The sequence below is a fragment of the Mustela nigripes genome, chromosome 2 (genome assembly GCF_022355385.1).
Source record: "Mustela nigripes isolate SB6536 chromosome 2, MUSNIG.SB6536, whole genome shotgun sequence".
In the NCBI taxonomy this organism is placed as follows: Eukaryota; Metazoa; Chordata; class Mammalia; order Carnivora; family Mustelidae; genus Mustela; species Mustela nigripes.
Window position 1 is genome coordinate 54,973,818 of NC_081558.1, and position 15,917 is coordinate 54,989,734.

At 42.9% G+C, this 15,917-nt stretch overlaps 1 protein-coding gene across 2 annotated transcripts in view; it reads right to left on the bottom strand.

Annotated features, from left to right (window-relative positions):
• Positions 1-3,334: 3,334 nt before the first annotated feature.
• FGD5 (FYVE, RhoGEF and PH domain containing 5) overlaps positions 3,335-15,917 on the bottom strand; it is a 123,032-nt gene continuing 110,449 nt past the window's right edge. For both annotated transcript variants that reach the window (XM_059390391.1, XM_059390389.1), the window contains exons 19-21: positions 10,183-10,311; positions 5,074-5,228; positions 3,335-4,700 (exon numbers count right to left, since the gene is read on the bottom strand). In XM_059390391.1, the coding sequence (XP_059246374.1) occupies positions 4,664-4,700; positions 5,074-5,228; positions 10,183-10,311 (321 nt within the window). In that variant the 3' untranslated portion in view covers positions 3,335-4,663. The remainder of the gene's footprint in view (positions 4,701-5,073; positions 5,229-10,182; positions 10,312-15,917) is intronic.

The window sequence follows — 15,917 nt, forward strand, 5'->3', positions numbered from 1 at the left end:
ACCTGACACTCTTAAACTAGTGGTTAAAAATTTTTTGAAAATAAGTTTTGGGGGCGCCTGGGTGGCTCAGTGGGTTAAAGCCTCTGCCTTTGGCTTAGGTCATGATCCCGGGGTCCTGGGATTGAGCCCCAAGTCGGGCTCTCTGCTCAGCAGGGAGCCTGCTTCCCTTCCTCTCTCTCTGCCTGTTGCTCTGCTTACTTGTGATCTCTGTCTGTCAAATAAATAAATAAAATCTTAAAAAAAAAAAGTTTTGACCATAATCTAGAAGTATAAGTATATTTTACAAGCAGTAATATCATGTATACGCACACACACGATTGAAACCAAAAACGTCATAAAATAGTCTGTGAGGAGGCCAGGTCCGCCCTGCTGGGTTCTGCTGGGCTGTCAGCAGCAAGTGGGTAGGGCTGGGCTGGGGGCTGGAGCTGGTTGTGACCCACTGCATCTCAGTCATAGAGTTTAAAAAACAAGGCTAAAAACCTTGTTCTTGTTTCTTGTCTTGTTTCTTTCTCTGTTCTCTCTCTCTCTGCTTTCTTAACACAGATTTTACTTTGTACAAGCCTCTCTTTCACTCTTGTGGACGTGCTGCCTTTCTATACTTGCTCTATTGTAACAGTACCTGTTGAAGGACTATCAAGCAAATTCAGCCTGTTGGCGTTCTGTTCTGTCAACACAGGATGCCCCTTCCTGTACAGCAGCACCATATTATCTGTGCAAAGAAGAAACTGAGGTCACCTAGGGAACTTCCTCCATGGCCCAGCATAGCCCTTTATTATGCAAATGCAAACCGTAGTCCTCTTTCCAAAAGATGTGATCCAAAGAGTAGATTCTGGGGGTGGATCCTCAGCAACTCTCCTCCCCTCAGCCCCAGATGACAGGTGTGTTCCTCTAAGTAGCTTAAGAAAGGGCAGGTGTAAGTAAGTGTGGCCATCATGGAAGGCCTGCTGGGTGCTTCTAAGGAAAAGCTAATACAGGAGGATGAGTTCCCCCTCCCTGGTGCCTGTGACCAGGGAAACTTGCAGCCCAGCCACCAGTGACAGTCACTCATTAGTTTCTGGAGAAGCAGTCCTGGAATCGAGCTGACACTGGACAGCAGATGAGAGAAACCTGGAGGGCTTGGTTCTTAGAGGTGCTGTTGAAGTCTGAAACTGCCCTGCTTTTGCACCTCTTCGTGTAAAGCTAATTTCCTGTTTAAACCAGTTTGATGTTAGTTTCCTCTTACTTGCTATTGAAAGCAGACTACTTAGCCTGGACACCTCTGTCCTTTCAACCTACCATTCGTGTGTGGAAGCACAAAAACTCCCACGATTACAGAAGCCCCAAAACACAGTTGAATCAATTCACAGACTATTCTAGCATGTTGTTGATTCTGACTGTAGCAGAACTCAGACTCTAACTTAGTCCTACCACTCCTAGCCCAGGTGACCTCAGTCCCCATTTAGAGCTTCAGTGTTCAGTGATGATTTTATACTGTCAGCCAAACGAAAGGTTGGGCTGGATGAAGAAAAGACTGTTGGTGACCTGGGCACCGGCCTGCATGGCATATACCCAGTGATCCACACCCACACATGGGACCAGGCTGCATCCAAGGGAGAATATGTGGTCAGCTTGTCTGTCGGGCTGACCACAACTCAAAGCCTATTTCTGGTATGTGCAAGAATTACTGGGAGCCAGGAACTCAACCGATGTCCCCAGATACTTTGTTTCTAGTGTGCTTTATATTAGTAATCATGGGTGGAATTCTTCTTACCTACTAAGACCAATCCAGGCTGGAAATACATTGCAGGGAAGGTGTGAAGCCACTAGAAAGTGTGTGCTTGCTTTCAGTGCAACTCCAGTTTAATTAAATTTTACTAATTCTGAGAAGCAGGCAGAGGCCAAACCTGCAAAAGTCTGTGTTTTCTTGACCCACGTGTGAAGAGTTCAAGAAGAGGTCATTCAAAACTGGGGGAAAGATCTGATGACTGAAGGAGCGCAGCCTGCCCCTGCCAGGCCCTCTTTGGGCCTGGTTTCTTTCTTGCCATTTCCATGGATAAGAAAGAAGGTCTTCTTTGCATATTGTCTTCATCTTCTATTGTCATAGAGCAGGGCCCATTACTTATTTTCCCTTTGTACAATGCAAGCCATTCACCATGGTGTTATGGTTTCCAGTCTACTTTCTTGAATGTTCAGTTTGTGCTTTACCCCTGTACTCTTTGGGAAGCTGGAATGGTCTCCATGTGATTGGTGAAAACACTCAGGCTTGAGCTACCGAAGTGAATGACTTTGCCCAGGGCCTGTGTACTCTAATTTCTGGGCTACAGCTTGGCATAGAACTGCTTCCTCCCTAGAAACACAGCCTTTGCTGAAGGCACACAGCAGAGGGGCTGCTCTTTGCCCAGGGAGCAAGCAGATGGGCAAAGCAGATATCATGAGGGCCTCAGGAAGCGTGGTCATGGCATCAAAGCTGCCATTTCTCAGGGTGCAGTGGAAGGGAGCACCCTTAGGCCAAGTAGGTATCTTCACCTGAGTTATTCCAAGCAGGCCCCATGAACTTGTAAAATGGGCTGGGCGAAGAGAAGGTCTGGGAAGGAACAGCAACATCAGCTAGTAGAAACTGGCTGAAATCGAAGAACCATGGGAAGGACAGGTAAGAATGAGTTACAGAGGGTCCCTGCTCAGTCACATAGGAGCTGTGGAGGATCTTAGTGGCCCATGCCACTTCATTTATAAAACCGATCCAGTAGGTTTCATCTATAACCCAGGTGGTTTTTATTAGGTAAGTACTCACTGAAAAATAAAAGCCCCATTACCTCTTTTCAGAGTATCAGAAATAGAATGTTATATGGTAAAAGAGGCCTTCAGATGACTTCCAGATGTGTAATTCCACCTGGAGCCCAGAAACTCAGAATGGCCAGTGTCACACAGCAGATTGGGGGAAATCCCATTACCTGGTACGGAAGTCTTGCTGTGCTTTTAAAGACTCGGAGGCTCTAGAAGTCCCACTTAAACATGTCTAATGATGAAGTGGTTGCATTGGAATTGATCCCTCAAAAATTAATTTAAAAATCTTTCTGGGCGCCTGGGTGGCTCAGTGGGTTAAGCCGCTGCCTTCGGCTCGGGTCATGATCTCAGGGTCCTGGGATTGAGTCCGGCATCGGGCTCTCTGCTCAGCGGGGAGCCTGCTTCCCTCTCTCTCTCTCTGCCTGCCTCTCAGTGTACTTGTGATCTCTCTCTGTCAAATAAATAAATAAAATCTTTAAAAAAAAAAAATCTTTCTGATCACTTAGTTTGAATCATTAATTAAATGTTTAATGCAAACATTTTAAAAGAAATTGCAAACTAGAAAAAAAAATTCCCCTGAAAATATTTAATGTAAATAACTCCTTGAGATGGTGCTTTTTACAAAAGGTTTGTCAGCAAATGCCATTTTGTTTAGGGGACAGGACATCAGGAAATGATATGATTGTTTTCTATTTCAATGAGAGTAACAAGGAATCCCACCTGCTCTACCCCCATTCTTTTCTGTGTAGAAATTTGTCCAGCATGATGAGCAGTGGTCATCAAAGGGAGGCAGCTGGGCCCCAGGTGCCCAGAAAATATCTTCAAGTCATTACTTCTGTGCTCCCTCACTGTGTTCATAGCCCCTCGCCAAGACTGCTGATTCACCTTCTGATTGTATCTTTTCTCTCTTCGCATCTCTTTCGAGGCTTTGGTAATACAGCCGAAGGATAACCATGTTGTAAACAAGCCCAGGTTCTTTTTCAGGTAACACTTGTCAGCTCATGTTGGGTAAACACAGGAAGGCACACAATAAAATAAAGCACGCCCTATCTCTTCAGAGTGTTGGCAGTGACCTTCAGGGTGGGGCTGGGTCTGCCAGCAGCCAAGCATCCAGCACTGGGGTATAGTGTGAGGACCACCCCAGGAAGCGGGGCATCCTTCCTTCATTAAGTCAGGTCAGTGTGCAGGTCTCATGATCAGTGGAGGAGAAAATCCTTGCCTTCTTATCCAGTGCAGTGCGGCCTCCGCAAGGAGGACCCTCCCCTCTGAGCGCCACTCATTTGGCCACTTGGCAAGGCCCAGTCGTGTCTGCACAAATCATTTGTACGTACACCCTTATTGAGAACTGGCGGCAAATTAGTCCACAGGACTCTGTCTGCTCCTTACTTAAGTAAATCACTTGGGAAACATAAAACTGGAGGTTGTAGCTCAGTAAATCAATAAAGTGCTTTCGATGAGGGTAGCTGTTATTTATCAGTTGTTTCTCGTTTCACCTGAGGCACCGACATCAATGCTATGAAAGGTGATAATGTTTACCACTAGTAAAAATCGTAAAAGCTTGTTTCCACTAAAAAGCCTGCATTCCTAAAATGTACTTTTTTCCTGTTGTTTCCACATCTTTACGCTGCTAAACATGATCTCACTACTGGGTAAGGAAATAGTTTATGCTGGGGTGGTGCAGGGTTGGGCAGGGGGAAAACACGAGAACAGAAAAGGAGCGGTTCATAAATATTCCTTAAGGGTTCAACGTGTGACGGTGAGAGAGGGGGTTACGGCAAAAAGGATGAGCCCCCATGCTGAATCCTCATATCAGTCCCGATGAGTGGAGACACAGATTGGCTTCTGGAAGGGTCTACCTTCAACCGAAGACTTTATTCTGAGTCCACATGCTTGGTAACTGCTATAACACACTTGCGTCTTCCATGGCCTTAATCCACCTATAAAACAGGAGAGAGGAGACAGTTCAGAGTCACAGCTCTGAGACTCTAGTCAGAGAACCTACAAGTGACCAGACGGACTTGGTAACTATTAGTCTGATGTCAAGGACCATGTCATATTCATATTTGTTTCCCTACCATTTAACAAAAGGTATGGAACACAGAGCAAAGGTTTGCTGAATCAAAACATGCCTGTATGAACGAATCATAATAATCTTTAAAAAATCTCACAACCAGGAACAGGTAGTTCTACTGTTCCCTGGGCCACTGTGGCACAGGATGGCTGGAGCAGAGAGAAGCCAAAGCCCTGGGTAGCAACTTGTTTCCTTCTAGAGGGAGAGGCAAGGAGATAGAGGCCTAGATATTTGGGTACCTTTGAGCTGAATTGTTATCCTCTGCTTTGAAGCTATAAAATAGGGTTTTCTTGTGGTAGAGGTGAAAAATTGGTCCTACTTCACTGCTGCCCTCTTCCTTCTCTGGGGCGATGGTGAAACCAAGCAGGGGCATGCTCTCCATGGCCACTGTGTCCTACAGAGGGCAAAAGGGAAAACAATATTAAACATGGCACTACACACAGTCAACTGCTCAGCATTTACTGTTCCCGATTTCAGATGCGTGACAAGCCCTTCTATGTGAGGCAAGCTTTGGCAACAGTGGAGTAATAACCACACACATACTCTTCACCCCCTCTTCCCGGCAGGACCAGTCATGAGGAGAGAAACTTAACATTCTGTCACAGCCTATTAGGGTCCAGGCATTTTCATCTTTATATTACCTTGTTGAATCTTTACAACAATCATAGAAGGTGTCACTCCTGTTCTAAGAAGTCACTGAGGCTCAGAGATGGAGAAGGTAAATAACTCCCTAAGATGGCACAGTTTAGTAAGGGGCAGAGCTAGAACTTGAACTCACGACCACCTTTTAACACTGCATTCTTTCTACTGACCTGATAGTCAGAGACTCTGCTTTCCAGAATTACTCCAGATAACATACCCTATACTTATTCCCCCATGCCCTCATCCACAACGTCTCAATATGGAGGCACTTAGGGTATCTGTGCTATAAAGTGGCTAATAATGTGATAAGATGTACACAGAGAACATAAATGGATCTTAAAATCACAAAATTGACTGGAAAGGATTTTTGTATATAAAGGATATATTTACATATATATATTTATGTGAAAATACATGCTCATAAAATACAACTTTATGAAGCCACACATAGACAAAAGATATAATTAGTTAAGGAATTAGTTAAGATATAAGTAGTTAAGAAGGCTGTGGGAGGAGGAGGAGTTGAGGCTGTATATAAAACACCATCAATTTTCAAAGACTCCTGGATCAGGAAAAGCATCTGACAAAACTCAATATCAATTCATGATTTAAAAAGCCCTCAGCAGGGGTGCCTGGGTGGCTCAGTGGGTTAAAGCCTCTGCCTTTGGCTCGGGTCATGATCCCAGCGTCCAGGGATCGAGCCCCACATTGGGCTCTCTGCTCAGCAGGGAGGCTGCTTCCTCCTCTCTCTCTGCCTGCCTCTCTGCTTACTTGTGGTCTCTTGTCTGTCAAATAAATAAAATCTTTAAAAACAAACAAAAAAAACCCCTCAGCAAACTAGAAGGGAACTTCCTTAAGCTGAGGGCATCTGTAAAATACTGACAGCTAACATCCTACTTAATAGTGAAATACTGAATGCTTTTCCTGTAAGATTGGGAACATGGCAAGAGGGTGCTCACTCCCACCAGTTAAACTCAAAATTGTACTGGCAGTCCTAGCCATTGCATTAAGGCAATGCAAAAAAAGAAATTCAGCAAAAAAAGAAATTAAACTATCTGTGCTTGCAAAGGACTTTTTTTTTATTATTACAAAATAGCTATTAGAACCAATAATCAATTTAGCAAGGCCATGGGATAACCAATTTTTAAATTATCTGTTTACAGCAAATAACTAGAAAATAAACTCCATTCAAAATAGCATGCAAAAAATAAAATAGGAATAAAGTTAACAGAAATGCAAGAAGTATGAGACCTCTATACAAATCATTAAAAGAAAAACTAAAGAACTAAATAAATGAAGATTTATACCACATTCATAGATCTTAAGATTGAATATTGTTAAGATGCCAACTTTCCCTGAACTGATTCAACAATCCCTCCCATAATCTCAGGCTTTTGGGTAGAAATTGACAAGTTTATATGGAAACACAAAAGATCTAGGATACCCCAAACAATCTTTAAAAAGAACAAAGCTGGAGTGGCGCCTGGGTCACTCAGTCAGTTAAGCATCAGACTGGTGACTTTGGCTCAGGTCATGAATTCATGAGTCATTTGCTACTTAATGAAGGCACCAAAATAATTCTATAGGGAAAGGAAACTCTTTTTTAACAAGTGGTGGCGGAATAAAAATATCCATGTGGGAAAAAATGAGCCCCAACCTGTCTCACACCATACTCAGAATTAATTTCGGATAAATCTGAATGTAAAAGGTAAAACATTCAAGTGTTCAGAAGCAAATACAGGGGAAAAACTTTGTGACTTACAGTAGACAAAGTTTCTTATGATATGAAAAGCAGTAGCCATAAAGGAAAACACTAATAAATTAGGTTTCATTTAAGAAAAACTCTGTTCACCAAAGGACCAGAACAAATTCATTAAGAAAACACACAGACAAGCCACAGACAGAGAATATTCACAAAACATTTATCTGACAAAAGACTAGTATCCAAGATATGTAAAGAATTCCTGTAACTCAATAAGACAATTTATTTTAAAAAATGTGCAAGAGATCTGAACAGACACTTCTCAATGGGAAATACTGAAATAGCTAATAAGCACATCAAAAACATCATTAGTTACTATGGAAATCGAAATTAAAACCACACTTGGAATGCCTGGATGGGTCAGTCATTAAGCAGAGCCTTCAGCTCGGGTCATGACCCCGGGGTCCTGGGATCAAGCTCTGTGTCGTCATGCTATCTGCTCAGCGGAGAGCCTACTTCTCTCTCTCCCTCTGCCTGCCACTCTGTCTACTCGTGCTCTCTCTAGCTCTCTGTCAAATGAATAAATAAAACTTGAAAATAAATAAGTAAATTAATTAAAACCAAACTAAGATACTAGTAAATTAATGACTGACAATACCAAATGTTAACTAAGATGTGGAGCAACCATAACCCCCACTCTTACATACATTGTCGGGGGCAATATAAAATGGTAGACCACTTTGCAAAAGGTCTGTAATTTCTGATAAACCAAATACATACCCTCCTGTGATCTAGAAATCCCAATCCTAGGTGTCTACCCAAGTGAAATAAAAACCCATTTTCATATAAAAACCTGTATACAAAAGTTTAAAGTGGCTTTATTCATAATCAGCAAAACCCAGAAACAACCCAAATGTCCTTCAACTGATAAATGGGTTAAACCCATGGTGGTACATTCACAACATGGAAAACGACTCAGCCATAAAATGTAATGACCTGCTGCTGTTTTCAAAACCATGGATGAGTCTAAAATGTCTCCTGCTGAGTGGAAGAAGTCACATTTATATGTGGTTCTATTTACATGAAGATTCTAAAAGAGGTAAAACTAATCTGTGGAGAAAAAAAAAAAAACTAATCTGTGGAGGAAAAAATTCAGAATGGTGTGCTGCCTCTGGAGACAATGGAATAAGGTGGGGATACACAGGTAAGTGACAGGGGTTCATGGTAGTACACACATCAAAACTGGCTATCCATTTTATCAAACCTTTTTTCTTTGATGGAATTTGACAGCTTAGTCCTATCACTGGCATGGTCTTAATAAGAAATTGTGTTAGTTCTTTATGGAAAAATCTACTTTGGAAGTATACTTAAAACCCACCTTTTTAATCAGTTTAGGGTGTCACTTCCAAAGACAACTGTTGCTCAGTGCCGAGAAAACGGACACTGAGAATGGGTTTTCCATTCTCAGACAGGATTCATATCTTTATTTAATTATCTCTAACCTTCATTCACCTGTCTAATTTCTTCCCAAAGAGTGGTCCATGGAATGGGATAGTTCATGAGACACTCCACAAGGAAGGGCCTGTGGTTGGGCCAGCTTGGGAAATCTCATCTCAGAGATCCACAACACACCTGGGTACATTACAGATTCTGAGAAGTACTCCCACTAACTGCTTACTCAGGGTCCCTTCAGAACCCAGCATTTAGAGAAACCCTGTGAGCATCCTGTATAATACCTACTTTGGAAGATGCTGCCCTGGGTTGCAGGTGGGTTTTACGTCACATTTGTTCTGGCAAGATCAAAATTCTCCTCAGCTCCTCTGTGGGCATGTCAGCGAGGGCTCAGCTCACACGGCACTGGAGTCATTCAGGTCCACTGCCAGTCCCTCTCTGTGTCCCTGCTGGCTTCTGGGACTCCCTGAGGGAGGGGCAGGCTGCTACCATTACAGCTGCAGGTCTTTTGTAAGAGAAGCTTTATGCCCCCAAAAGAAATTGTCTTTTGCACCTTTGCCAGCATCTGGGGTCAGGGTAGAAGGGCCAGCCCTGTGCTGATGTGAATATCCTCCTGGGGTAAAGCACACACCCTCTGAGGCTGGGCACTGAAGTCCCATTTTCAAAGTGGGTTTAGCCCATGGAAGCCACCAGATGGTGGGGCCTAGACCTGGAAATCTTTCAAACTATCCTCCAGGTCCAGCCTGGGGCAGGACCAGATAGCACCCTGCTGTATAACCATAGCCCACACCTGGCTACTCCAGAAGCAGGCTTGATTTCCAAGGCCCTCCTACATTTTTAAAAAAAGATTTTATTTATTTATTTGAGAGAGAGGGCATGAGTGGGGGAGGCTGGCAGAGGGAGAAACAGACTCCCTGCCGAGCAGGGAGCCCAATGCGGGGCTCGATCCCAGGACTCTGGGATCATGACCTGAGCAGAAGGCAGACGTTTAACTGACTGAGCCACCCAGGTGCCCCAAAGCCCTCCTAAATGTTAATGTAAAGTAAGATGCTTTGTAAAAAGTATCAACTTAAGCTTTATTTAGTAGAAACATTACCATGAGACAATGTAGTTCCCTGATAAAAGAAATGCACAGAGTAAGAAAGTGTGGTAGCTTCCTCCAAGCTGTTGAATTCTGTCTGTCCCAAACAGTGGAGGTGGAGAGCAGAGAGCAGCCTACTTTTATGGAGAGCCTAGCTTGTGCTGGATGCTGGGCCTGTGACCTTCAAACACTTGGGTGCACAGGCTTGCATGCTGTCCCACCTCAGCTCCACAGAGAAATGGTAAATTCTGACAACTTGGAACCTATACATGGTTGTGTATCCACAGCAACACTCAGCACAGGGTACTGTTCAACACAGACTGGAGGGGCATGGGACTGGAAACTGGATCCAGTCTCACACTGCCCTACAGGGGATGGGGTGTTGTGCATGCCCAGAAGGACATTCTGAGGCAGGCGTTTAACCCAAGGGTCTTCGGAGGTGAGAGGAGGGAAAGCATAAAACACCACTACCTCACTAGCCATGTAGGTGTAGAGCACTTTGCCTTTGATGACAAACCAGAGCTTCTTCCAGTGCCTCTTGCCTTTCTTGCAACGGGTGAGATAGCCACTGATGGCGGAGCCCTCTCCGGAGGCGGCCACCTAACAGAAGAGAAGCAGAGCAGTCAGGGCACCAGGTGGTGAGCACAGTTCAAACAGACTGGAAAATGACACTGCAAACCAGTTGGCAGAGCGTTTATCCTGCTTTGAAATCTGAGATGTGGATGAGGTCTTAGGATATGTCCAGCACCTCAAAAGCAGCGAAACAGTACCAGGGATTAAGAAAGGACTTACTGAGTGGACCCAGGAGACACAAGAGTCAAAAACCACCTTCGGAGTGCTGCCCCGAGTGGGGTTTCAGATTCTTGGCTCCCACTCCCCAACCCCCAAGGGCTCATAATATGAAACTGCAGATATCTGGGGGAAAGGCTCTTCCTTCTAAAACTGATTCCTAGCAGAGTTAATACCTATTCTCATCAAACTGTTTTAAAAAAAAAAAAAAACAGAAAAGGAAGGAACCTTCCAAATTCATTCTATGAGGCCAGCATTACCTTGATACCAAAACCAGATAAAGGAGCCACCAAAAAAGAGAGCCACAAGCTAAATATCTCTGATGAACATAGATGCAAAAATCCTCAACAAAATACTAGCAAACCGAATCCAACAATATATTAAAAAAATAATTCACCACTATCAAATGGGATTTATTCCTGGGATGCAAGGGTGGTTCAATATTTGTAAATCATCAATGTGATACATAACATTAACAAAAGAAAGGATAAGAACCATATGGCCATTGCAATAAATGTAGAAAAAGCATTTGATGAAGTCCAACATCCATTCATGAAAAAAACACTCAATAAAGTAGGTTTATAGGGAACACACCTCAACATAATAAAGGCCATTTATAAAAAATGGACAGCTAATATTGTCCTAAATGCAGAAAAACTGAGAGATTTTCCTCTATAGTCAGGAATAAGACAGGGATTTTCACTCTCATCAGTTTTATTCAACATAACATGGGAAGTTCTAACAACAGCAATCAGACAACAAAAAGAAAGAAGAGGCATCCAAATTGGGGATGCCTGGCTGGCTTAGTTGGTGGGGCATGTGACTCTTGATCTCTTGGTCATGAATTTGAGTCCCATGTTGGGTGCAGACATTACTTTAAAAAAAGGAGGGGGCGGGATGCCTGGGTGGCTCAGTTAAGCCTCTGCCTTCGGCTCAGGTCATGATCACAGGTATCACAGTTCTAGACTTCAAGTTATATTACAAAGCTGCAGTCATTAAAACAGTATGGAACTGGCGCAAAATCAGATACTGAGATCAATGGAACAGAACAGAAAACCCAGAACTGGATCCGCAACTATATGGTCAATTAATCTGGACAAAGCAGGAAAGAATTTCCAATAGGAAAAGATCGTCTCTTCAACAAATGGTGTTGGGAGAACTGGAAAGCAACATGCAGAAGAATGAAACAAGACCACTTTCTTACACGCTACACAAAAATATATTAAAAATAGATTGAGATCTGAAACCATACAAATCCCAGAAGAGAAGAGATAGTAACTTCTTTGACACCAGCTGTAACAACTTTTTTCTAAATATGTCTCCTGAGAGAAACAAATGCAAAAATAAACTATTGGGGGGCGCCTGGGTGGCTCAGCAGCTTAAAGCCTCTGCCTTCAGCTCAGGTCATGATCCCAGGGTCCTGGGATTGAGCCCCGAGTCGGGCTCTCTGCTCAGCAGAGAGCCTGCTTCCTCCTCTCTCTCTCTCTCTCTCTCTGCTTGCCTCTCTGCCTACTTGTGATCTCTGTTTGTCAAATAAATAAATAAATAAATAAAATCTTTAAATAAAAAGAAATAAACTATTGGGATTTAATCAAAATAAAAACCTGCACAGCAAAGGAAATAATCAACAAAGCTAAAAGGCAACCTTTGGAATAGAAGAAGGTAATTACCAATGACATATCTGATGAGGGGTTAGTATATAAAATACATTAACCTGGGGCACCTGGGTGGCTTAGTGGGTTGAGGCCTCTGTCTTCGGCTTAGGTCATGATCCCAGGGTCCTGGGATTGAGCACCACATCGGGCTCTCTGCTCAGCAGGGAGCCTGCTTCCCCATCTCTCTCTCTTTCTGCCTGCCTCTGCCTACTTGTGATCTCTCTCTCTCTGTCAAATAAATAAATAAATCTTTTAAAAAATGCATAAAGCACTTACAAAACTCAATATCCAAAAAACAAATAATCCATTAAAAAGTGGGCAGAAAACTTGGACAGATTTTTTTTCACTTACCATCAGGGAAATGCCAATCAAAACTATAATGAAATACCACTTCACACCTGTCAGAATGGCTAAAATCAACAACACAAGAAACAACAGGTGTTGATGAGGATTTGGAGAAAGGGGAACCCTTTTGTACTGTTGGTAGAAATGCAAACTGGTACAGCCACTGTGAAAAATAATATGGAGCTTCCTCAAAAAGTTAAAATAACCATTCTACCATCTAGATCTAGCCATCACACTACTAGGTATTTACCCCCAAAATACTGAAACAGTAATTCACAGGGATACATGCATGCAATGTTTACAGCAGAATTATTGGCAATAGCCAAGATATGGAAGCAGCCCAGGTGTCCACAAATTGATGACTGGATAAAGAAGATGTAGTAAATACATACACGGGAATATTACTCAGCCATGAAAAAGAATGAAATCATGCCATTTGCAATGACATGGATGGAACTAGAGAGTATTATGCTATGAAATAAGTCACACAAAGAACGACAAATACCATATGATTTTACTCATATGTGGGATTTAAGAAACAAAGCAAATGAGCAAAGGAAAAAAAAGAGAGACAGAGTAAACCAAGAAACAGACTCTTAACTCTAGAGAACACACTGATGGGGTGCCTGGGTGGTTCAGTCATTAAGCATCTGGCTTTGGCTCAGGTCATGATCCCAGAGTCGGGTTCAAGTCCCGCATCGGGTGCCCTGATCAGCAGGAAAACTGCTTCTCCCTCTCTCACTCCCCCTGCTTGTGCCCTCTGTCTTGCTGTGTCTCTGTCAAATAAAAAAAAAATCTTAAAAAAAAAAAAATAGAGAATGCACTGATGGGTAGCAGAGGGGAGGATGGGGGATGGGTAAACTAGGTGATGGGGATAAAGAAGGATACTTGTGATGAGCACCACGGGTTGTATGGAAATGTTGAATCACTATATCGCACACCTGCAACTAATAAATACTATATGTTAACTAACTGAAATTTAAATAAAAACTTGAAAAAAAACTCCACACATACATGCTCAAAAAAATAAATTTGATTTTTACACTTGAAATTTTTTTAAAAGATTTTATTTATTTATTATAGAGAGAGACAGCATGCATGAACACAGCTGGGGGGAGGGGCAGAGGGAAACAATCTCAAGCAGACTCTGTGCTGAGTGTGGAGCCCAATGTGGGCTCAATATGGGGCTCAATTTCACAATCCTGAGAGTGACCTGAGCTGAAACCAAGCCAGATGCTCAGCTGACTGAGCAACCTAGGTGCCCCTGATTCTATTTTTTTTTTTAAGATTTTATTTATTATTTGACAGAGAAAGAGATCACAAGTAGGCAGAGAGGCAGGCAGAGAGAGAGGAGGAAGCAGGCTCCCGGCTGAGCAGATAGCCCAATGCAGCAAGGTTTGATCCCAGGACCTTGAGATCATGATCTGAGCCGAAGGCAGAGGCTTAACCCACTGAGCAACCCAGGCACCCCTGATTCTTACACTTTTAAGCTCATCTCTTATATTTAAGGATGGATCTTCTTTATAATGTTTACTTAAAAGGTCTTATAATCTTCCTAATGGGGAGTTTTAATTCCTGTTGTTATTAGTAGAAGTAGTTGTCTGCTGTACTGTCTTTTTGTGGGTTTCAGAATACCACACAGGTTTAGAGCAATACCAATCTGGGGTTCCAGCTCAGGTTCTCCCAGTTATTTGATGGGCAATGTGAGCAATTTACTTCTTCTAAGTCTAGTTTCCCTACTAGCAAAACTGGAATTAAATGACGTAAGACAGGTACCTGACAGGTATCTGACCCATGGAACTGCTCATAAATACTAATCTTACTATTGGAGCAAGAAGGCCAAGTTTGGAAATAATTTCATCTTACTTTCCCATTTTACAGATGGGGAAACAGGTCTAGAGGAATGGATGTATCTACTGAAGGTCAAGTCCCTAATTAGTTGAAGAGAGGGTAAGAACTTGGATCTTTTGGCAAATACTCTGAAGGTCAATGAGCTTCACTGCAGGAAAAGGAGGCCACCACCAGCCTGGGATTTTTTTTTTTTTAAGATTTTATTTATTCATGAATGAAAGAAAGAGAGAGAGAGGGAGGGAGAGAGACAATGAGTGGGGAAAGGGGCAGACGGAGGGGAGCAGTAGATTCCCTGCTTAGCAGGGAGCCTGACACAGGACTCAAAATCCCAAGATTATGACCTGAGCTGAAGGCAGACACTCAACTGACTAAGCCACCCCAGATACCCAGCCTGGACTGTTTTAAGAAGTACTAGGAAAGGAGCCTGTGTCTGCCACAGGTTCGAGGACTCCCTGCAAGGGAGAAAGGCAGAGTGGACAGAGTATGTCAGTGGAAAGCAAATCTGACCTCTCTTGCTGGCAGGTGCTTGGGGAGGCAATATTTCTACAGGTTTTCTCATGGGGAGCAGGGCTTATTGCAAAGGTGGAGCTCCGGGGGAAAGGGAACAGGGCAGCAGGTAACAGGGTGGGACACATTTCTCCTGGGGCTGCTGCAAATCCTACTAAGCACAGTCTTTGCTGGATAATAAGAAGGTTGTTACTTTGAGCAAAAGTTACCAAAGGGCTAGCAAGGATACCAGCATCAGAGCAGCTGGACACTCTAGAAGGCTAACTAACAGCAGTGGTTCTCAAACTCTGTGCTCATGGAACACTTGGGTTCTGTAAGCCACTACCCCAGCAGGAGTGAAAAGGTGATCTTTTCTCAGTTGGTGGAAAGGGTTATTAGTTAAATAAATGATGCTACAACCATACAATGTAAAAAGTATGAGATTTGTAAGTGTGAGCAAATGTGGAATGATAGCTAAGAGAAATTAAGGGTGAAAGGTGTATAGAAGATTCAGTATAATTTGTTATCTTTCCAGTTAAAAAAGAGAATCAATGAATATACATCTTTATTATGTATATGCATTACAGTTTCTGGGAGGATCCATAAGAAGCTTGCTGGTGGTTACCTCTGGGGGTAGGTGGGAGTGGAGGAGTTCGGAGGAGAGAAACTCATGTTTCAGCAGGTATTCTTTTGTGTTGTTTTGAAAAAAATTTTTTTTTACCATGTATGTGTTCATTCCCAAGATTTTTAATATGCAAAGGAACTAGGTGAATGAGTAGAACTGTACCCCTTTAAATTTTCCATACTCTAACACTTTTTTAAACCCTTGCCACCTGCTACTTAATAAAGCATATTAATGCAAAAACTTGGAAACAGCTGATCACACTTCTTTTGACAACTAGTATATTCATGGGCACACATTTGTTTCTGATTGTGACCAGAATATAGACATCTAATCTGGCCCTCCTTACAGGATGGACTTGAGTTTAAGCAATTCTGAGGCTTCCTGCAGGCAGTCCCACACTGTCCGGGAGCCTCAGCACCTGAGGCCATTTGGGACCTGGAGGCTAAGCGGACAGC